Genomic DNA, 23714 nt, shown 5'->3' on the forward strand with positions numbered 1-23714 from the left:
CAAAATCAAAACACAAAACGTATATATATAGTAAATACATATAATATCAGAAGATTGCTAAGTGTATTGAATAAGAAAATCGCAGCTTTCCAATAAAAATCTTAATATATGCATATCTAAGCCGTGTTTCCAAGTAGATTTTATATAATTTAATAACTTTTCTATAAGCACACAAAGAATATCAGCTACTAATCGCTTTTACTTAAAGAACGAGTGGAGACTTTAGCAATGAAAACTATTATTTAAGTTCGGCAAATAGATATCGGTTGCTACCGCCCTTCATGGGTTTGTTTGGGATAATCCAAAGTTCTTTAGAAAAACGAGAAGTCCTTACTTGAGTTCACAATGATGAATGAATTATTATTATTCTCTTCGCTAAGGGAGAACTTAAAGTATGTAGGCGATCTCGCTACTCTCTGTTCGAAAAAATCTGTCTGCCACAAGATGAACAAAAATCTCAAAATTTAATATCCCCTCCTTAAGAGGTGGAACTATTCTACTTCGACATCTGTTGAATATCTCGTAGTCATCCCAGATTGTGGGGAGTGAGGAGAGAATGGTTGTGGCAGCGGGCAGCAGGAGTGTGCCATGCCAAGCTACTCCAATCTTGCAAGGTTTATTGATCAGATCAACCTTCCCTGAGACAAATTCCGTCTCCATGTCGCGCTGTATACAGTACACTGCAAGCTCAGGAAACACTTGTCCAACATGGGCATAGTCTATTACGGAATCTCCCGGTACTGCGATGTGGAACAGGAAACTCCAAAACACCAGATTCTAGATTGCACAGAAATTTGTAGAAGTAGGCTCCCAACCCTAGGTTTTATCACACTTCAGTCGCACCCAGCAAACTGTTGGAAAGTTCAGTGCGCTGGACTTTTGTGGTCATATGTGATACAGGAGAGTGACAATAGACCATTGGTCGCAGTGCAAAGCGTCAATTATTTTCTATCTAGCTATGTATCTATCTGGCCTAGATAGTATCCTAAGCTGGAGGGAATACATTGAGAGCAGGGCGTCCGAAGTCCTTCAAATTCTGAACTATTACAGAAGAGTCGATGCCCCAAAGTGGAGTTTACAACCACATATGAGCTATTGGTTCTAAAGAACTGTCATCCTCTCCGCAGTACTTTATTAAACCACTGAAACGAGTGCAACGGCCGATTATGCACGCAATGAAAACTACGTCAATTAAGACTGTAGAATTATCCTCGACAACCAATACATGATGTTGATGGTGTACAGATCAAAAAGCTCCTACTTCTAGGCAAAAAGGGAGCTTAGTCAAATTTTAGGATTTATCAGAGTCCAGCTATCCTTAAGATCCTATCGTCACAAAATGGAGAAACAGGAGACGGCGGAATGCAGAGCATCTATAGAGGATGATGATACGCTGGAATTGTATAATCTATACGAATTCCCAGTCATCAACTATATGAGACGGGAAACATTCCATGGCTCCCAATGCTCCAACAGAGACATTGGGCAACTGAGAATCTAACTTTTTTACTAAATCAGTGGCTAAATGAGGCTTAATTTGGTTAGAACCCAGTAGTACAAAGGGCCAAATGATGGCCATGTGCTTAGCGTTATTTTAGTTTGGAGTATTATTTATGTATTTTTTCCTTTTTTTTAACAAAAAACCTGTGTAAAGCTCTAAATACAAATTTTTGTTCAATTTAAAATTCAAGAATTTTTCATATTAGCAAAATTATAATTTCGAAAATTAAAAAAAAATAATTTCAAGAATCTGGTTCATCATACATAATATTCAAAAAATATCCCATTTTCTATTTCTGTTTACGCACTCAGATTTCTGTCACTTATGAATGTTCCGAAGACAGTTAATAAAAATATTTTGCCTAAATCGTTTTTAAGTGTGTTCTTTACATAAACAAAAAATTGATAACAAACATAAATTTTCGTAAATTGAAAGTGTGCCAAATAGTCAATAAAGAATTTTCGATTAATTTTTGAGCAAAAAATTCGGACTAAATTAAATTTGTGTTAAATGATATGGTTTTAAATTCGCAATGTTATTTTGGAAGCTGAACTACAGCAATAAAAATTTACAAAACACACGAAAGAGACACTTTTTCGCTTATAAAATTTGAAAACCGAAAAAACAATGAACAATATTTACGATGAGCAACAACAAAAGAAGCTGACACGAGCCATAGCGATGCGTGCGCTCATGTATGCCAGTGGCGAGAAGTGAGTGCGACACGACGAACAATATATAAGATAATTACCCACACTTATCCCAGCTTACAATTTAACGTTTTGGACAAACTGTTTAAAATTAAGCATGACTCTTTCCTCTCGATCTTTTTCACTCTCTCTAACTCTCCCTCTGTGCCTCTCTCTCTCTTTCTCCTTCTCAGCTGCTATTGTCCTGTGAAGAAACCCACCAAATTCATAGTCACATTGAAGCCGGTCGTTAAAACGCCCAACGCCGATCCGTATCTAAATTTGGAAGCGGAAGCCAGTGGCTGTACCTGTAATATGAAGAGACCGCGCAAGACCACAACCGCTGAGCAAATTCAAGTGCGGAGCAATACCGAAGCATTAAAAGGCAAAACACTATTGAGTAAGTTATATATAAAAGTGAACAATCTTTTATTCGTCCAAACTAGTCAAATTATTGTATATAGAGATATTTAACATTTGGCAAGTGAAAATATATGACATAGCATAAATTACTTATGGTATATGAAGACAATCAAAAATTCTAACCTGAGCATATAATAAACTTAAACGCAAAATAATATATACTATGCACATAAGGTAGACATACAAACGTAAATTAACGGAAAAGAGCACAAGTTTTACAATAAGATGAGGGTCTCTGCAAATCGCCTCAAAATTCTACACAGTCTTTGGGAACTAAAAAATCTTTGGTCGAAACTTAAGTTTGGAAACTAAAAACATACAATATAGATCACCATAATTCTTACATAATATAACTTAAAACACTCTCTTAAATACATATAACTTCGGATGTTTTATATAACAGAGACTTATTTCACTAAAACTACACAAGAGTGCCGCAAACTTCTAAGACTAGAAAAGGGTCAAAGATCAGTGCTTGTAGCCCGCAAGTCATTCTGTGGACATATGCTTTTCATAAATACACCTCAGTACACAATGCACTAACACGTCTAAAACTCAGCAATATTTCCCCCTTTTTGACCGGGCGCGTTACTGAGCTCGGTGGCTCATATAAGTGTACTATAATTCTTATAATAAACAAAATTCAGCTATGCAAGGCAGCATTTTCTGTAAGCGCAGTCGCATAAATTTACACTGCTTAGACCACTAGTCCTAAGTGAGCTGCAAAATTTGGAAAATATTTAATATACGCTACACACATTTGCAAAGCTGATAGCTACTTAAATTCAGCGACAAGTCAGACGTCAAGTCAGCGCGTTCTTTTCAAAAGCAGCAGACACTTTTTGCTGCAATTGCTGGTGGTAGCTTGCGCTAGCTCCGTCTATATTTTTCTGGTGCCGTGTTTAGCTGCATGAAGCGTTGTTCTTATATCATATATATGTACATACATATATCATCTATATTTACTTTACCCATTTGCTTTTATCTCCTCCCATATTTATTTTTAAGTTGTTTTCTGAGTTCCCTCCTTTGACGATTTCTTTCAAGTTCCGCAAATTTATCTCTAATGGCTCTGATGATGTCGCGGATCTCTAACGATGTTGTTTGTTGCATGAGGTCTATAATATCTGAAATGGCATTATAATCTACGGTGCCAATATCAAGCGTTTCAAGCCTTTTAACCCCGAAAACTTCCTCCAATAAATTTTCTACTATAATAACAGGACATCCAAACCAATTCATTTCACATAAAGCTTTCTTTCTTATTACCGTCTTCATTGCGCCAATCGTAACCCACTCTACACCGTTTATCACAAGCTGGTTTGAATCGAAGAAACTCATGAGGTCATTCATATATCTCTCTTGAGATTCTAATATATTTTCCTCTGCTAACTTGGAGCACCTTATTAAAAGGTCCAAAGTTTCTAGTTCGGACGAATCTAGATCTTGTTTGCTTTGGTGGTGTGTCTCTTTTTTTAATTGTGGTGCCTTTGATATTTTGTTACTCTTTTGCTCAGCTTTAAAAAATTTGCCATTTTTGTCAGTATTGCGTAACTTGTTTCTTTTCCTGTTTATCCTTCGAGTTGTTTTAATATTTTCCATACTCCTTAGCGAGAATCCTTGAATAAGTGGAAAAATTTTTAGATTTTCGAAAGTGTTTCAAAACTGCATTTTGCTGGCACTCACCAGCTCGTCACCTGTTTCGTCATCCGATGCACCGGTACAAATGTGCACGTTATCTGTGGCAATACCACGTACCGGTCCTCTTCGAGTATTTGGCTCTTCCTGAACTGTTTCTGTTACTGTGGGAATACCACGCATCGGTCTTCTTCGAGTATTTGGTTGTTCCTCAACTGTTTCTGTTATTGTGGGAAGACCACGCACCGGTTTTCTTCGAGTATTTGGTTGTTCCTCAACTGTTTCTGTTATTGTGGGAAGACCACGCACCGGTCTTCTTCGAGTATTTCGCTGTTCCTGAACTGTTTCTGTGGGAATACCACGCACCGGTCCTTTACGAGTATTTGGCTCTTCCTGAACTATTTCTGTTACTGTTTGTGTTTCTTTAACTGGTGTCTTAGCTCTTTTTCTTGCCATTCTAATTTCATCTGCCCTTACTAGTTGATTAAAGTAATCAGCGACTTTGTAGCTTTTAGACATTTTAGCTGCCGGTTCTTTCATCAAAGCATACTCGATTTTAAGTTGACAGATCAATTTCAGTAAATTGTTGAGCTTTTCCTCTATTTCCACCATCCTCCTAGTTCGAACCTGATACCATAACATTAGGGTGTGTTGCCTAAACATAGAATATGATCTTTATAATGCATTGGCTACAAAAATTTCACAGTTATATTACCAGACGCGGCAGCGCAAATAATATGCATGTTTGGTTAACATTAGATACTGGAAAAACAACAAAATTATAGCTAGTATGTAGAATATTTGATTTCTATTTGTACACTTATACGGAGCATACAAATTTAAAACCAAAAAAATGGATTTAAAGTATTTTCTGGTATAAGTAATGCCCAATATTGGACGCGATATGAATTAATCCATTTGGGTATCTTATGACCTTCGTAGGTGCTAATTTCGAAAACAGAAAGTAAAAATTTTAGCTCCTTAAACCTCTCTTTTTAATAACAGTATATATTATTAGCTAAAATCAACGCTTCTCCTAGTTTTATATACCATAAGGTTTTGCCAACTGCTGCAGTTATGTCTCCGGCTTTGATTCTTACAAGTTGCTAAAATTTCAATTGTTCGGTTATATTCAAATTTAACTTTTCCTTACTTGCTTTTTTTGGTTTTAAATCTGTACGTATACAGTGTAAATAACTAAGAATCTTCTAAACAGCACTTACCAATTTTACACAATCGAAATCGCCTTGAAAATAGCCAGCCTGGTGAAACACAGAAAAACATATATTAGCACTTAAACTGTTCAGATATACAAGCGATATATTTCTGAAGCCGAGTTATAAAGAATTATGCTTAAAGACAAATCCTCTTTACTTTTTTATAATAACTCGATGTTTCCCTTAACTTAAATTGAATTAGGTCGAAGTTATTTTATTGCTAAATCGAAATAAATTAAAATTTAATGTTTGAAATTTGTCGGATGTCTGAGTCTCTTGATTTGTTTTTGTTGGCAAAACTGCTGAATTGGTTTCCCTGATATCAAAACGCAACAAAAAATCAATCATCAAACCAATATTCTGTATCGATTAACTATTCTTCTTCACCATTTCTCTTCTCGCACACCTTTCGTCCTCGTTTGAAAAAATTTACAAGTTTGAGCAACAAGAAAGTTATTGAATTGATTGATACAAGAAAATACGCGGATATCTCATTAGGAGGTTACAAGAGAGTACATGGATACCTCATTTAGGGGTTACACGGGTTTCCTCGAGCAAAACCCAGGATATTTTTAATAATTAGAAAAAACTTAAATATTTTATTTAAACTTCTTATTACTCCAAAGATACATATTTTAAAAAGATTTTGTCAAATTTTTGTAAGGGAAATATTCTAAAAGCACTCTTTCCGACGTCATTACCGGCAGGCCTCAAGTTGTTGTCAAAAAGTTGTTTCCGTGTTGACAGCATAACTTTTTACAGGATCCACCGAAATAAAAAGGAAAATATATATGTTTTAATTAAGACCATAAACTATGGATTGGACGGAGGAAAGTGGAAAGTAGAAATTTTGTTTTTGAAAGACGTAAAAAATGCAAGTTCTAGGGAAAATTGCTAGACGTTTTTGTTTTAAGTAGTTGTAATTGAAAAAAAATCTTATGAATTATATCTTGAAGACCAGTATATAATTTTAAGATATATAATAAAATCGTTTAAATAGTTTGCGAGAAATCTTCACAATAGACTATGAAAGCACAGCTTCGAGAAAAAAGCGTTTAAAGTTTTAAGTGACATATAGCCAACTTTTGAAGACTGTATCTCCGAAACCACCACTCAGATCAACTTGAGCATTGAGGTCCATATTCTAGAGATATTAATAAATAAAATAAGACAAAAAAGTCGGGTTTTACAAGTCCCAAAAACGATGTAACCCCCTAAAATTATATGAAAACTTAGGTTATAACCAAAATGTTGCCAATTTCAGTTTTGAATAACAGATATGGTTTGTCCGATTCACTGCTCCCCACCGCTTAATATCTCGGATACAGCTTGTAGTTCTTTAACTAAGTCAAACTATAAAAGTTTAATCGGTTTCCACTCTGTTCAATTCAAATCTGTATAGTCAAAGCAATAAGAAAATCAGCTACCTAATTTTATGGCAGCACTTTTTGACTGGATTGGCAATGTAGGCTAATTAGGGGTTTTCAAGTTGGATATGTAACCGCGGTAGAAATTTTGACCTACCATACATAGCCATCTGTTGGCAGCTTTTGTGATCCAAAGTATCACTTGCGACTACAAGGCAACCTGGAGGAGATATTTTTTAGAAAGCGTTGATTTACAGGGAGCCGAAAAAGGAATAAATCTCGTATATGTACGGGCAATGTTCTACGGATCATTCTGAACCACTTTACCTAAGGCACTATGGGTCTTAAAACCGATTTCGAGCCAGCGATTTTTGGTAAGCAAATGGACTTCTCAGTGAAGTTTTACTAAAATTAAAAAAAAAAATGCGGTTTCTATTTTATTGTTATTCACAAAAGCTAATTGCCGATTTTTCACATTTTATAAGCTATATATAACAGTCTTCACAAATACAAAAAAAATTCTTACAAGCACTTGACTTTGATCGGTCAGTTAGTCAACCGATCTGAAAGAATTTCTTGAAGATATGTATCCCCTAAAATGGGAAAGTATTCCATACAAGCACTTTATAACGATCGTTGTTCAGAAAAATAGAATTAAGGAAAGCAAAAAAATTGGAAAAACAGACAAAGAAACTTAGTTTCACACACATAACGTTATGAAAAGGACATTTTAACGTAAACACACAAAGAAAGGGCGATGAAAGTTATTTTTTTGAATTTTTGGAAAACACGCAACTCCAAAACGAAATTTATGTTTTATACACATACATACATACAAACATATGTACGCACATATATGTATATGCAAAGCTTGTAGTTGTAGTTGGTAGAAATTTTTTAAAAATATTTTTTTTTAATTTAAAATGTTTTTGTTTATTTAAATTTTTTTTATTTTTTTTGTGGCAGCTATATGCTATAAGCCGTGCATCGCCTTGGGAAGAACTGGGAACTGAAGGCCTTCCTTTTTATTTTTTTATCCGAAAGTTTCAACGCATGCAAATGCTCGTCAGCCTAGACCGGTCGGTTAATCCGACGTTTTCGAGCCAAATTCTGTGCAGCGATGAGGCCCATTCTGGCTCAATCGATATACTTATAAGCAAGCAAACTTGATGCATTTGGGACGACGAGCAACCTGAAGAGATTCTAAAGCTTCCATTTCATCAAGACAAAACAGCGGTTTAGTTAGGTGTGGTTTGTTGGCCCGTCGGTCCAATGTTCCACATTTCTTCAAAAATAATGTCAATGAGAGCGCAACCGACAATGGCGACCGTTATCGCGCTATGATAACCTATGATCGCGATGCCTAAAATTGAAACTCGTTATTTTGGGCGACATTTGGTTTCAGCAAGACGGCTGCACGTCCCACATATCGCATTAATCAATGGATTCATTGAGAGAACACTTAATGAACAGATAATTTCACGTTTTGAACCTGTCGATTGGCCACCAAGATCGTGTGATATCACATCGTTAGACTTTTTCATTTAGGGTATGTATTGTTTAAAGTCTATGCGGAAAATCCCACTTCAATTCAGGTCGTGGAGCAGAACACCAAGCGTGTAATTCACCAGTTACCAGTCGAAATGCTCGAAGAAGTCATCGAAAATTGATCTCAACATTCTTTTTAAAGTTTATGTGTTTTATTTTTCTTTAAAAAATACTGAACTCCTAACGGATCACCTTTTATTTTTTAAATGTGTCATCTTTTTGATATGCTCAAAAGATTTAATAAATTAATTTATTTATAATATAAATAAAAAATTGTTGAAAATTGGTATCTTCGAACCTACCTTTGCCGTTACCTCTGCTTAGCCGTATTTTGAAGCAAATTTACTTTTCATAAATACTTCTAATTAAGATTTAAATACTTTAAACTACAAAGGTTACCTTTTACTACATACTTGTATGTACTATATGGAGACTAGGCTGGCTCTAAAATGTTAAAAGAAAAATATTTGCATTTCCAACTCGCTGCTATCATAATTAAAAGGATCATATATTAATATATTTTTCCTCGATTAGTCTAAAATCATTTAATTTTATTTATAAAATCATGATTTTCAAATAATACTTGCAATATATACGCTATTCATATAACAAAGCACTAAAACGACACGAAATACAATATTGTTCTTCATCATACATACATACAGTTTTAGTACAGGTATAAAAACAGACCTATATTTTCTTGTACGTGTATGCATATGTATGTACTAAGTGACAAACAACCACGCACAAGCACGGCACCATGTGTCCTTGAATTCATACATTTCACTAGCGGGCGGGTCGGTTTTATGCCGGTCGAATGTCCGCGAGCTGCCGCCGTGAAAATAATCAATTGTCTTTGGTTTTCACCTTGTTTACTGAATTTCAATAACAAAAGCGCAGGTTAAATCGCGGTATTGAAATATTTTTAGATTGCAACGCGTTCATCATCAGCCGAAAACGGCGAAAGGTGTAGGTGTTTACGGACATACCTACATGTACCTTCGAATTCAGATGTACATAAATATATTTGTCCGCATTGTCGTATGCAATGTGTGCAGACACATCTGGCGTCGCCAAAGGTATTTACTAGGTTGAAATAACACCGTTACTAGCCTCTAATGTAATTGTAAACCCTTACCTTCGTTGATATAAAGAAATGGTCAAAGGACAATATTAATATTTCGTAAAGATTAGCTCACGTAGTTATAAGACAATGCGAAATGCGCGGATTTTCCTAATTGAAAGGGAAGCCGGTGAGGGGGAAAACAATCAGTTAATATAGATGTTTTTGCAATTGAAGGTTGAAAACACCTTTTAACAAAGATTAGCAAACTTTCCAAGAAATAGTGTGTACTAAAATTTCTAAACTAACAATATGTCAAATATGTACTAAAATAATATATACTTTTGAAAATGCTAGATAAATGTATGAATATATCGTTATCTAAACTGGCAAACATCATATCACTAAAGATTCGAAATTGAGTTTTTTATTGCTAACGATTCATTAAATCATATTATATATATGTACATATGCATCAAATTTTATGCTTCCGCTATCAGATATAACCAATGTACCCTTTATATAACCATTTTATGACCAAAACTCAAATTTTGTTTCAATATGAATGATTTCGTTGAACTTATAAAAAGTAATCTTACGTTATTTTCATTTTAGACAACGATATACATATGTATATATTCTCAATTATATATTTATATCAAAATGTCCACTCAGAATTTCAACGCAATCTCAAGTAAAAATTAAAGTCAAATATCATGTTGACAAATATGCTCGTATGCATATGTGCTATATGTATATGAAAAGATTTTATAATTATATTGAATTTATTGCAAGCTTAACAATAACAAGTTAAAACTAATTTATTAATCTGGAGCAATTATAAGCATTCCTTACACAGTTACAATAGCTGCTCAGTAACTGAATACCAAAATTCATATTATGCAAGTCTATTAGGCATAAATTCTAGACAACTGAAGGAGCAGCATTTTTTATTATTTTTATATAATTGTTCCTTGATTTTTTTTTTGTGAAAATGTATTTTGCACATAATATTTTTTTTATTCCGACAATTCGCTTTGGTTTTGGCTCTTGATCCAAAAATATGTATAAAGTAATGCATTTAATTGTGACTGAGCGCTGCTTTCTTGTAAGTTGAGAGTTAGTAAATATATTATATTTTTATTTATTTTTTTTTGTGTTTTGCAACACAAATGCATTTAACGCACATGAATCTGGTAATTCTACGATTAACTTTTTAAAAACTTTCCAATGTAGTAAATTTTTAAACCAATTTCAAATCTATTAAACAAATAATTTTCAATGAGAACCTTTGTTTTCCATTTCTTTACTTTCCATTTTCACCACTCCAGTTCTAAAAAAGTAATTTCGTTTGTTGCACTGGAGGTCTTAGCAAATTTTTGTTGCTTTCAAGTGTTCAGATTACGACCTTATTCATCAAAATTTTGTTTTTGAGATTTGATTTCATCAAAGTTATTCCGGAATGTATGGCTTGGAAATATTTAGTGTGGATTGTCGAAATTTTCCTAGATAACCATAAAGCAAATTATGATAAGAAAGCAAGAACGAATACTTTAACAAAGATTTGTTCATATTAAAGTAATACTCGTATGTCTATTAGACGAAGTAAAGGGAGGTATCCAAGTAGAGGTAAGACTTTTATGCCTGAACAATATTTACAAATCGTTCAACTTTATTATGAAAATTCACGTTCTGTGAAGAATTTACTCTTCGGAACACAATCACCCATCTTGGAACTCAGCATTCGATACATGGTTATGGCTGAAGAAAACTTTCATTTTTGTAACAATTCAATGCTAAAACTTATCGAGAGTGTGGCGTGCTATTGTAAATTCAAAAATTATTAACCTTTCACAAGGTATCTGTCATACCAGGAACATATACACACATGGTTGACTAAGCAAATGAACACTTTATTTTTAATTATTCCATATTTAAAAGCGGTTTCAGTAAAAATTCATGAAATGTTGTTATTCGTATGTTATGTCTTGGAATTTGCCATCCTTTGTTTTGGCAGACGAGCGCTATTTGTTAAGTTGTAAACAGTAACTTAAAATGCTCATCTCGGCAAAAAAATTAAATTTTCACGCGATTACTTTTTAACAACTATCGACGTGGATTAACTCAGCAACGTGAATCCATGTACTTAATTCAATTTTTGGTGTTGAAACTCCGTGACGGACCGGTGTTTATCGATGGTACGGTGAATTCAAGCGTGGTCAAAGATCACTTCAATACGAATTTTGGAAAGGTCGACGTTAATTAATTGTTGTTCCGGAAATTATTGATGTTGTGCTAAAACTAATATTGCACGAATGTCGTGGGATTGAGACAATTATAGGCATTTGTTGAACTAGTATACATTCAATATTACATGAACACTTTGTTAATCGTTCAAAAAAGGCGCGTCTGGATTGGTCCACTATGACGAAAGTAAGCAGCACTTAACTGTATGAGTGTTTCAAATTGAGCCGAAACCAACAAAAGTTGTTAGCGCGAAACATTGTCATGAAGATGGTTGCCTTTTTTTTGGAAAAAACTGAATATATCGCAACCATACCACTGGGACAACGTAAAACAGTAAATTCTAAGAGGTACACAACCATTTGTGAGCAAGTTGTTCTTCCAGAAATCAGAAAAACACCCGCCGAAGGCGGATCTCATTTCACAAAAAAAATCCAAACTCTCACACATCGACTGAAACAACTGCATTTTTGGCACTCAAAACATCGATTTGTTGAGTCATCCACGGTCCTGAGTCCTGAGTCCTGACTTGTCACCGAACAACTTGGTTTATTCCCGTGCGTAAAAATTAAACTAAAAGGTCAACATTTTTCGAAACCTGAAGAAGCTGTTGATATGGCATGTTTTAGAGATACCGCAATTAGAGTGACAAAAGAGCTTGGTCAATTGGTAGAAATGCATGCAAAAGTGTATAGAACTTAGGATAATATTTCGTAAACCATTAAGGGGTTGCATACATACGTCCAGAATTTAAAAAAATCGATTTTTTTTTATACACACAGGTGAAAGTTTAAACGCGTTTTTCTCGAAACTACTTTTCCTGGCACGGTCCGCATGATAACTCATACAGTTTTAAACATTTTTTGATGCGGTTTTTTTTTTAAATATTCGAAAATGTTTTCTCTATATTTTTATTAAAAAATTTTATAAACATAAATAAAGGGTGACATTTATGACGTAAAACGCATTTTTTTTTACTAAATTCCGTAAATTGGAAAATTTTTCAAAATTAAAAAATTCGGCTCGACAGACTATGGAGAAAACATTTTCGAATATTTAGAAAAAACCGAATCAAAAAATTTTAAAAACTGTATGAGTTATCATGCAGACCGTGGAGCAACTTTTTTTATTGTACTTTGTGGCACGTGATATTTTATGTACTAATTTTTGTAAAGAAAAATTAAAAAATATATTTTTTTTTAAACTTTAAGTACCAATAAACATTATATAAAATTTCTTTATATTCATTTCTATTGTTATCCCTTCTTAAAACAGTTTTTCTTTTAGCGCATTTTTGGTGCTGCTGGACGTATGTAACCCCTTAAAGTGATTTTCTTTTATTATAATTTGTTTTGGTTCTCCAATTCGGAAACAAAACGCAAACCTCGTATATCAAGCATGGCCTAAGTAATCCAATTAGAATTTCACAACATTTCTATTATCAAATGGTATACATACATATGTAAGTAAGCAGCTATTCTTATAGGCATGACGACATTGCCAATTGTCTGATCATTTTTAGGTTATGTTCTCAATGTTTTGTTTATGCCAAAACTTTTTCCAATATTCTCGCCATCGTCAATTAATCTTACGAGCTATCCGAAAAGAAAAACTAAGAAAACATAGCGTCTGAGCCTTTTGCGAACACATGCTAAGTATTTTATCAATTCTCACTTTGCACTGGGGCTCCGTATTATTTTCGCTATATTATTTTGGCGATAAATATTACACATTTACATATTTATAAATATATCTACAATATATATATTAATATTTATTTAACCTCCTTGTCGTTTAATCTACCCCGAAAAAATATTAGCAATTATGCAAACATATTGAAATTTTACTTACCCTGAAGCACAATAACTGAAAACAAATAATGTACTAATATATTAAACACTCGTTGACGATAATTACTTATTTTAAGTGCTCTTAAGAAAATATTATTTCAAAAGTATTAAGCGAAAGCGTTGATTTATGCCGACTATTTGGTTAGTGCATGTGCGAATATGTCATAAAAATTATAAAGAGAAAAGTAAATGAAATGGAATTTGCAAATTTTTTTTTTGTTATTCGCACATTTTTTTTTTTGTTTTTGTTATTGTTACTTCTGGTGCAATTGCGAAGAAAACACAGTGTTATTTTGTTGCTGGTTTTGTTAAACTGTTAAGTGCGAGTGCTTTTGGTGAACAATTTCCCGAAGCTGTGACAACAAATTAAAACTGGAGAGAGTGCGAACGACTTTAAAATGGATTGACCGCTACTTTTATTGAACTATAATAGCAACAACAACAAATTACGAATGTTAGATGAAAGTATAGCATATGAAAAAAGCGTATATTAAAAGTGCAAAGAGAAAAATTGGCCATAAGAAAATTTTACTGAAAATTTTTGCAGTGAAATGGTCCACCAAAACAACTTGTTGTGGCAGTAGCTTGTTTCATATAAAACATAAAGTTGTCTGTGATGGCTTGGTTTCGATTCGCAGGTTACTGACATATTGGGTATATAGAAGCCTTTGCTTGGTATCTATTCGTGGATTTCGACATATTAGCTATACACGAAGCACCTTTTGTTTCTGGATAAGCTAAAAGCTCAAGAAACTACCTATTGTAACGCACTTTAATAATTGGCAAATCTTGGCTTTTTTGGACTAGTTTACTTTCAATTGAAACACGTATACTTCACACCAAGCTATATACTAAATGTATATGTATTTATACACATATATCTTCTGCGCTCAAAAACATACATATGTACATAGAAATTTATATATTTCTGAGCGCAGAACTCAAGAGATGAGAGACAGCAAATCTCAAGTCTTCTACCTTAAACGCGCCAAGATTTTGTTGTTTTTGCGTACGGTTGACACCAGTGCACAGTTGCATGGCGGCCAAGTCCTGCCAGGTAGCACAGCTGTCCCTTTCCACAACATGACTACCGCTCATATAGGTGTTTAGTATAAAGGCAACAAATAGCTGCAAAAGGAATCAGTAGAAAACACAACGGAAATCAGCACACAACTCAAATTGAAACACAGTCTAATAGACCAACAGTTTAGCCAAACCGAACACAGTGCTTTAGTCTAAATTCAAGCGGCTAACTGATCACAGCACACGCACTAAACGAAAAATGGATCCAAAAACACCAAGTAACATTCTAAATACCAGCGATGAACAGTATTTAACTGCGCAATCGAGCCCAACGCGCGATGCCGCCCCTTGCCGCTTGTCGTGGTTTCTTGTGCGCAACGATCCACTTTATATAGCCGAATATGGCGTCTATCGTTTAATACATGGCATGGACTTGATAGATCCCGATTATACCAATGCATATGCGGGTAATCTTTTGAGTTATAATATCGGATCAGCAACAATAACAGGCAGAATGTTGGCCGTCGCTGATAATGTGAAGCTCGTGCAACGCTCCTTAAACGATTGGGTGAGAGAAGATCGTAAAAAATACCCAATATTCAAATCGAATATACTCGTACAATATCGCGCAGCTGCCAATCGTTTGGTGCATAGAATACAGCATGAGGAACTGGCGGTGCCTTTGTCGTCAACTGAATATCCGCACGTTAGCGATATGGATATATTTGTGCGTGATGGCGAACGGTTGACGCAGGCCAAGATACTGTCACGTAACAGTAACGTCGACGAATTAATAAACGATTTGACTAGGGTGACTAGCAACATAGCGGAAAAGATCTCCGGTAGTTTCGCATCGGTAAGCGAAAGAAATACAGATGAAATTTCGAATTTTACGAATGCATTTAAATTCAATTTTTCAATTGTTTGCAGATTAATCTCGATGTGGACGCCACCACCGTGCCCAAAGACAATCCATGGTTGCTCATACAGTTTAGCGTGAGTGTGCGTGATAGCATCTATTCGATTGTACGCTATAATGATACCATTGGATGGGAGTATAATGCCTTTCCAGGCTTACAAGCATTTCTGCTGGTTGGCAAGACACTCTTTCAAGCTTTAATCATACACAAATCGCACAGTTACAGTGCCGTGGTAGCAGCAATGGATACCATAATGCGTTCATGCATAGTGTCGAAGTACCCGCATTATGACGATCATGAGTATCACAATCCGGAAATAGAGAAGGTATGTCGTAATTTGAAGTGGGAAACCTTTGAAGAACTGCGCGCCCAACTAGCTGAAATCTTAAAAGGCGCAAGGGAGGAAACAGTATGAAGCTTGAGTTTCGCGAAGTAAAAGGAGTGAGTAAAGTAGAGAGAGAGAGAGAGAGAGAGAGAGAGGAAAGTAGAGACAGAGAGGAAGATAGAAAGCGCGAGAAAACTATACGACAGAAGTAGACTTAAGAAAACGCCACAAATTCGACATAACAAATATTTTATTTATAAATATACAACATTATTTATTTTAATCCCCCTAACACCATTTGCGCCTTATCACTTGAAAGCAGGATTCGTAACTTTTTAGCATGAACTCGCTAGTATTTGTAGCAATAATCCCGCAAATATGACAACCGATAACGCTGATTCCGGTACTTATGATGTTTAGGTAAACTCTTTGACTTATTTTTTTTTGCATAAGAATTTTTTACTTAAATATACTCGCTTAACTTTCTTTTTTTTGATTTTCTAATGCTTGCTCCTCTCTACTCTTTTATGCCCTTAGTATGAGGAAGCAGAAAGATATTCGAAAGGCTGTGTAGAAAGCATTGATCTCCACGATGATGACATTAAAAATTGTAAAGAAGCAACTGAACTTATAAAATTGGAGGCATTAACAATCGATCAAATTAGCAATCAGATCGATGAAACCGAAAAGAAGGCGAAAAGTGTATTGCAAAAATTGCAAGATATAAACCTCCGAAAACGAATTGAAACAATGTATACATAATAATGTGAACGTTATGTACATTGCTTCCTTTAACAAAAATTTTAAAGTGTTTCTTTATCACTACTTAAAAAGTATTATTGTTCCATATTTACCTGCATTCTATTTAAATTATATTATATTACATATTATTATACATATATACAGTGTATCGAGTACCTATTTCATCTAATTGCAATTTGAATAAATTTTTTTTACAAAACACTATGTTGCTCTTAATTGTTGGGTTCTGGGTTAAGAAAGCGTACAGAAAATAGTTAAACACTCAACTACTATATTGTAAACAAAAAATAGCAAGACCTTTTAATTCAAATTTCGTGTGAAAACCCCTTCGTCGTATACCGACGTGAATCGCTACTCCCATTGAGGGCTGTTCCAGAAATAGACTTCAACAACTGTTTCGACGATTAGAAACAACGTTGACACAAGTGTATTGTGGTCAAGGAGGATTACTTTGAGGGGGACGAAAAAGACTTAGTACTTTTGGCTCATAGTAGTACTTTTCTGTGATCACTTCTTATCAAATTAACTTTAACTAATGGTATCTACAAATTCTACTTTTTGAGACACATTCTAATGATTTTTCTATTTTTGAACAGGCATTGCAAAGTGTGTTTAAATTTTTCTATTTTTTTATGCTCGTTTCGACTGTGTTAATTATTTAGCTACTCGGTTTTTATGGGTTTACATGAGTTTACGGCTTTCAAACAATCGTTTTGTTTATTGTCTTATTAAATTCCACAACACTTCTAGAATGTTGTTTTAAATTTTCAATTTGATCTGGGCAATGGTTTCGAAGTTACAGCCATGAGAACTTGTGCGCTCGAGGCTGGCTAGGCTAAGTACGCCGTCATTAAACGCGAAACTGTGTTTTTGAAGTCGGTTGACAAGATTTCTCGAGAACTACTCAAATGATCTTCATAAAATTTTACATATGTGACCTACAGATATAATTCTTAAAGACTTGGACGAGGGATTTTTTTCGATTACAACTATGTGAAGAAAAAAATATCGCAAAATGTACGCTGAAATTTTAATTTTTTTTTGTAAAAATTTCTGCAAAAACTCCAATTTTCAGTTATTTTTTTTTTCTTCGTCCAAGCTCTAAGTTAGGGTTTTAACTAAAATTCGTATATTTTTCTCTTTAGATGATCCTGTAAGGACTTATCCTGCCAACGCGAGCGCACCTTTTTTCCGAGGTTCATAATGGCCGAGCTTAAAATATCTTTTTCCAAGAATTTCAGAATTTCTTTTTAATTAGTGTATGTTTGTAACAATAACAAATTCCAATAAAATATTTAATTTTTTATATGAGAAAAGAATTGTTGAAAAAAAAAAAATAGTTTTTACCCCAGGAAACCCATGTAACCTTTTGCCAACAATTCTAATAACTTATTAAAAAATTACCACCCTTCTCGCCCAATATCATATATGTAAAGAATGTTGAGACTGTTTGCCGGGTCTGACTACAGTCTTATATACATATAGTTCTTTGATATGAATTTTTAGAGATTATAGTCAGGTTTGGTAAACAGTCTCGATGGCTTCTAAATAGACGATAACAAGCTACAAGTCAAGCATAGAGCCACATTTCGAAGTCGGACAGCTTTTATTCCTAAAATAAATAATCAGATATTAGAAAAGGGTTACAAAACCCCATTATCCAGAGAGAGATTTCAAATTCCGACACTTTTCGTACCATTTTTTCTAAGAAATAATAACTCTGATATTGGAGAAGGGCTGCACATACCCATTACTCATGTTCAGAGGTTTTGAAACCGACTTTTTTTTTGGTAGTGAGATAACTTAGATATTCGAAAAGGTATGAATATCAAAAATTACGTACATAGCTTGTACCTCTCTAATGTCAACTCTGGTTCTATTCTCGTCAGAATAGGTTCACACTTAAACCACATACATCGAATACGAGTTATAGTCTTAAACAATATAATATGCATATTATATAAAGTTAGCATGTTTTATACCCTGTATAGGGTATATTAAGTTTGCCATGGAATTTGTAACACCCAGAAGGAGACCCTATATATTTTTGTGTATATGTAGTTATGTAAATGATTAGTATGTTGAGCTGTGTCGATATAGTCATGTCCGTCTATTTGTCCCTTCGTATATCCATCCGTCCGTCGATCTGTATACCATTTTCGGGAGGTAGTCCCTCAGTTTTTGAGATATTGATAAGAAATTTTGTTTACGTTTTTTTCTCCCCAAAAATGTGTTTATGTGTTTGTTGGAACCGCCGATATTAGACGTCACATTTAGCTGCCAGAAAAACTGAGCAATCGGAGTCAAGTTCTTTTATGGAAAATTTATTCATTTGATGAGGTATCTCTATGAAATTTGAGAGAAGCATTGCTCAAGGCAATAATACAATATCCAAAGAAGTAGTTAAGATTGAATCACTATATCATATAGCTGTCATACAAACTGAAGGATCAAAATCAAATTCTTATTAGAAATACTTTGCAGTTGTGAAGCATATTATAGCTGTTAGCAAGCTAAGTCGACGTATTTTCTTGTTTAAATATGAGTTGGTGTCAACAACTTGCAAAATCTGTTCTAATGTTGCTGAGGTCATCATATGACCAATCTACAGATTCAAGACTAAAATTGATAATTCCCACTCAGCCTTAAAAACCTCTACAACGTACAGTCGTATAGAAAATTTAAAAAATATAAATCTATAAGAGCAGACCACTTTTCTTGAAAAAACACACTTCGCTTCTTTATTACTTATATACGAATTCCTTCTTAATGACAATTTCTGCTTTGTCGCATTTTCAAAATGTAAGTTTTGAAGCTCACATTTTATAATTTTTCCTAAAAAATGTTTACCAACATAAAAAACATAAAAATAATACTAAAATTGCTCACTTGTGCACTTTTCTACTCTATTTTAGATGCTTTTCGAGTACTGACCAATTCGAAATTCATCACTATCGATCCGAAATATGATTACGGTGACAGAGGTCTGCTCTCGCCGTCCGGCCAACAGATACGCCTGAGCGGTGGCGCATATGAAACACGGAAGAATAACGAAAATTGTCAATGCCCGAAAGAGACGGCGGCAACGATTAAAACCGAGAAGTCTCGTCATAAATTTCTACAACCCGGACAAGAGAGAGTACGGCAGGAGAAGCATACCAAAAGTCCAAAGCCTAAGCCAAGTCAAATATCATTTGTTTGCGAAAGTGGACGGATCTATCGTATACTGCAGCATGGCTGTCATGAAGCAGGCGAAAAGGCAAAACGAACACCTAAATATCGTGTTGTATATCCAGGTGGCGAGAAACTGGAGGAAACGAAAAAAGTAACGCACAAAGAAAGGGATAAAAAGCCAGAAAGAGTTAAGACGCCGGATAGGTCACGAGAATCCTCAAAAGAGCGTACACAATTGAGACGTGAATTGGAGAGCGCGCCAGTGCAGGAGACCGTAACACCACCGCCAATGACGCCGCCACGCAGATGCGCTGAGAAATCGGTGGGTACGAGCGATGCACCCAGCGCAAGCACACAGCAACAAACTATGCTGGATATGTTTAGCTGGAATCCGCTAAAGTATTTCGACATTAACTGTGGCGGCGCATCGAAGGCAAATCAAACGGAATTGGAGCCTTGCAAAGAAAAGTCGCCATGCCCACTAAGCATATTTCCATTTCCCAGCATCCGAAAGACGGAGAAGCCCATAGAAACGTCAGCTGCTGCGACCGAGCCGACTTATGCAGTGAAGGAGGAGCCGTTTCCTTGTCATGAAAGCGAAGTGGAACGGCAGCAACAACCGCCGGCTCCACCGCCAAAAGCGCCGGATATTAGCAAAGAGATTATCACACAGCAATGCAATCGCATATACAATTTGGAACTACAAGTCAATGAACTGCGCCACGAACTCGGTCACATGAAGACAGAAATCATACCGCCCGATGAAATGTTGCGTTGCACGGCGCTCGCTGCCAAACTACGCGAACTCTCTACTTTACTGGCCGAACTGAAGACCCAGCATACGGAAGCGATAGCCGCCGTTTTGTTGGCACAAAAGCAAGCTGTGCCGCCAAAGAAAATCGAGTGCACAGCCGTTACGCAAACGCCGCGTCTACCCACACGGCCACCACCACGACCACGCCCAGTAATGAAAGCAGAGACGGTGCAAACCTACGCTAATGCAGAAAACAAACTCTCACAAACCAACGCCACGTTCGGCTGGCGACCCTTCATAGACGAGGCAACGCAAAGTTCACCACCATCCACTGTGCCGGTAACACCGAAAAACACCTCGAGCGTGCCGGTTAGCAGTCATGTCAGCTCGGCGGCCAGTACTGGTCTGCCTTGCGGGCATGGCACCGGCGAGCTACCATTGAAAGAGTCACCCAGCTTTTGTCCCTACTGTCAGTGCAGCGAATACCCACGTTGTGCTTACATCGAACGCAATCTCTATGGCGAAATTATACGGATTCTGCAACAACACGCACCCTGTGAGGTGTTGTTGTCGGTGCTGCTGCAACCGAACAATATCTACCATATAAACATTTCGTTGACCAGCACGGGTGTGCCCTTGGGTTGCATCTACGCCACGGAACGCGCTATCAACGAGGCCGTCGAGGCCGATGTCTTCAATCGCTTTCTCACCTTCTTCATCGTGGATGCGCGCATTTCGGTGCAACAGAAGGCTAAGATTCTGGCGCACACCTTTGAGTTCTTCAAAAATTAATGTGATACATACTTATTGCACACACACACACACATACTATATATAATGTTATTGATTGTGGCGTTGTTAGACTTACGGGCAAATGTGTATTCCGTTACTCGTTGAAAATCCTGTACAAATTGTGGTAATATACTTGTGTATATATTTTTGTATTTAACTGAGTATGTGTATAGCGTTTCGATGATAGTTTATAGATTTTCGATCCAAGACACAGACGAACATATACAATTTAAGACAAACACATCAACTTTCTATTCCATTAAAGGGATCGTCGTCGCGACACAATCGTTAACTGTAAACTATTCTCCTTCTGTGTGGAATAGTTTTGTAATACCTGTGCCTTTGAGCAATAAAAAGTTTCCAATGCAAAAGCTTTTCCAATAACAGACTCATTTGGAAGCAGTGATATTGAGTGATCGCACTCTTTTAAGTGTGTTGTAAGAGCGCAAACGTCGGTGGTACCGTTAGAGAGGGGGATATTTGACGAATTGTCGTTAAGGCAGTGCACTGAGAACTGAATCATTGTTGGGCCGTTGGGGTAATGATGAAGAGAAGTGTAAGTAATTATAATTCAAGTAATTAAGTGTGTTGTGAGAACACAAACGTCGGTGGTACCGTTAGAGACGGAGATATTTGAGGAATTGTCGTTAAGACAGTGCGCTGAGAACTGAATCATTGTTGGGCCGTTGGGGTAATGATAAAGAGAAGTGTAAGTAATTATAATTCATCTTTTTACATAAATATTTTATATGACCTTGTCAACCACCTAATACATTAGAGCTGGTCGCTTTTCAATAAAACCGCGAAAATTTTCTACGATCAAAAAAAAAAAATAAGAAAAAAAAACAAATCGAAAATCGGTCTCAGATATACTAACCAATATATAACCATTTTATAGCCAAAACACAAATTTTGTTTCAATATGAATGTATGATAACCAACATATTGGGTAGTCGAAATTTTTTTTCGTATTTTGTCAATAGATGTCTTTGCAGCCGTATATCTCCAGTTCTACCAAACCCATTGTGTGATATCATATAGTGTTGAAAAGGAGAGATCTTAAGCTTTATTTAAAAAAATAAAATTAAATTCTGTGAAGTTGAAAAAAAGTATATTTTGAAATTTTTGTATAAAAAAGGGAAGAATGTCACGCAAGCCACCATTGAAATTTGTGAAGTTCACAGCGACGATACCGTATCAGTCCGTGTATCACAATGATTCGTTTGACCAGGACCATCACATAAGCAGCCATAACGCCGCTAAGGAACTTAACATTCGTCATCAAACGGGTTTGAACCATTTTAAAAAGGCTGGCTACAAATATAAGCTCGATATTTGGGTACCACTTAAATTTTCTGTTAAAAATTTATTTATTTTCTTCTGAAACGAAATGAAATCAAACCATATCTAAAGCGAGTGGTAAGCGGAGACGAAGGGTGGATCAAATACGGCGTTAATATACTTAAAATATCATGGTCCAAGCGTGGTGAAGCTCAATAAATGGTCAGTCAGGATAGACGCCTCGAAAGATTATTCTGAGTGTTTGCCTGGTCGAACGATTGATTCTACGTTTTACTGTCAACAACTGATGAGCAAGCAATCGAAAAAACGGCCAGAACTGATCAACTAAAAGGGCTTCGTCTTCCATCAGGACAAAATTAGACCTCACACATCTTTGATGACTCGGCAAAAACTGGGAGAGCTCGGCTGGGAAGTTTTGATACATCCATCATATAGCGCTGATGTTGCACCATCAGACTATCATTTGTTTTGGTCAATGCAGAACTCCCTTAATGGAATAAAGCTGGCTTCAAGTGAGGCCTGTGAAAATAACTTGTCACAGTTTTTTGCCAAGAAACCAGAATAATGTCTCTAGCGAAAAAATGGCAAAAAGTAGTCGGCCAAAATAATACATATTTGATTGATTGAAGTTCATTATAAATAATTCAATATAAAAAAAGATAAGTTGTAGTGTGATTAGAAATTCGAAATACTTTTTCGACTGCCCTATAAAAACCAATACATAATCATTTTATAACCAAAACTCAAATATTTGTTTCATATTTATATTTAAAAACGGATTCCGCTTAGAGCCCTAATATTAAAGAAAATTTTGAAAAATAAGTTTCAGTTCAAAAAGAATTTTTAGTTTTGGATCGGATAATCTAGATTCTCATACACTTTTCAAAATATCTTAATCACATTAAACTTTTAAGGCTGCTCATACGCCTTGTTTCATTAGAAGCACTAGGAAAAAATTGAAACATATAAACATAATATGCCAAATATATGTAATATGTCAATTTATACTAACTCCAATTCAAGCCAAACAATTCTACAAAAATAGTTAGAAGACAAATGCGAGTTGTGGAAATGCTGAAAGTATATAAATAAGTAGAGGTAGGCCGAACTCTTATCTTCTAC

The 23714-nt window shown here is 35.4% G+C and overlaps 4 protein-coding genes across 4 annotated transcripts in view; 2 read left to right on the forward strand and 2 right to left on the reverse strand.

The window, feature by feature from the left end:
• LOC105232989 (uncharacterized) overlaps window positions 1-13706 on the reverse strand; it is a 41492-nt gene extending 27786 nt beyond the window's left edge. The window contains exon 1 of the mRNA XM_049455573.1: window positions 13542-13706. The gene's annotated coding sequence lies outside the window, so the exon portion shown is untranslated. The remainder of the gene's footprint in view (window positions 1-13541) is intronic.
• LOC105232993 (uncharacterized) overlaps window positions 1-21498 on the reverse strand; it is a 41042-nt gene extending 19544 nt beyond the window's left edge. The window contains exons 1-6 of the mRNA XM_049455535.1: window positions 21367-21498; window positions 14519-14668; window positions 5475-5513; window positions 4967-5013; window positions 4311-4906; window positions 3883-4232 (exon numbers count right to left, since the gene is read on the reverse strand). Of these exons, the coding sequence (XP_049311492.1) occupies window positions 3883-4232; window positions 4311-4906; window positions 4967-5013; window positions 5475-5513; window positions 14519-14638 (1152 nt within the window). The 5' untranslated portion in view covers window positions 14639-14668; window positions 21367-21498. The remainder of the gene's footprint in view (window positions 1-3882; window positions 4233-4310; window positions 4907-4966; window positions 5014-5474; window positions 5514-14518; window positions 14669-21366) is intronic.
• Window positions 1820-21367, forward strand: LOC109580023 (uncharacterized). The gene is made up of 3 exons (XM_049455539.1): window positions 1820-2214; window positions 2385-2590; window positions 19486-21367. The coding sequence occupies exons 1-3, from the start codon at window positions 2129-2131 to the stop codon at window positions 21288-21290; spliced, it is 2097 nt and encodes a 698-aa protein (XP_049311496.1). The 5' UTR covers window positions 1820-2128; the 3' UTR covers window positions 21291-21367.
• On the forward strand, window positions 14117-16769 carry LOC105232991 (uncharacterized). Its single transcript, XM_011214911.4, has 3 exons — window positions 14117-15419; window positions 15494-15808; window positions 16346-16769. The coding sequence occupies exons 1-3, from the start codon at window positions 14823-14825 to the stop codon at window positions 16568-16570; spliced, it is 1137 nt and encodes a 378-aa protein (XP_011213213.2). The 5' UTR covers window positions 14117-14822; the 3' UTR covers window positions 16571-16769.
• Window positions 21499-23714: the final 2216 nt, after the last annotated feature.

Source organism: Bactrocera dorsalis, chromosome 1 (genome assembly GCF_023373825.1).
Source record: "Bactrocera dorsalis isolate Fly_Bdor chromosome 1, ASM2337382v1, whole genome shotgun sequence".
Classification (NCBI taxonomy): domain Eukaryota; kingdom Metazoa; phylum Arthropoda; class Insecta; order Diptera; family Tephritidae; genus Bactrocera; species Bactrocera dorsalis.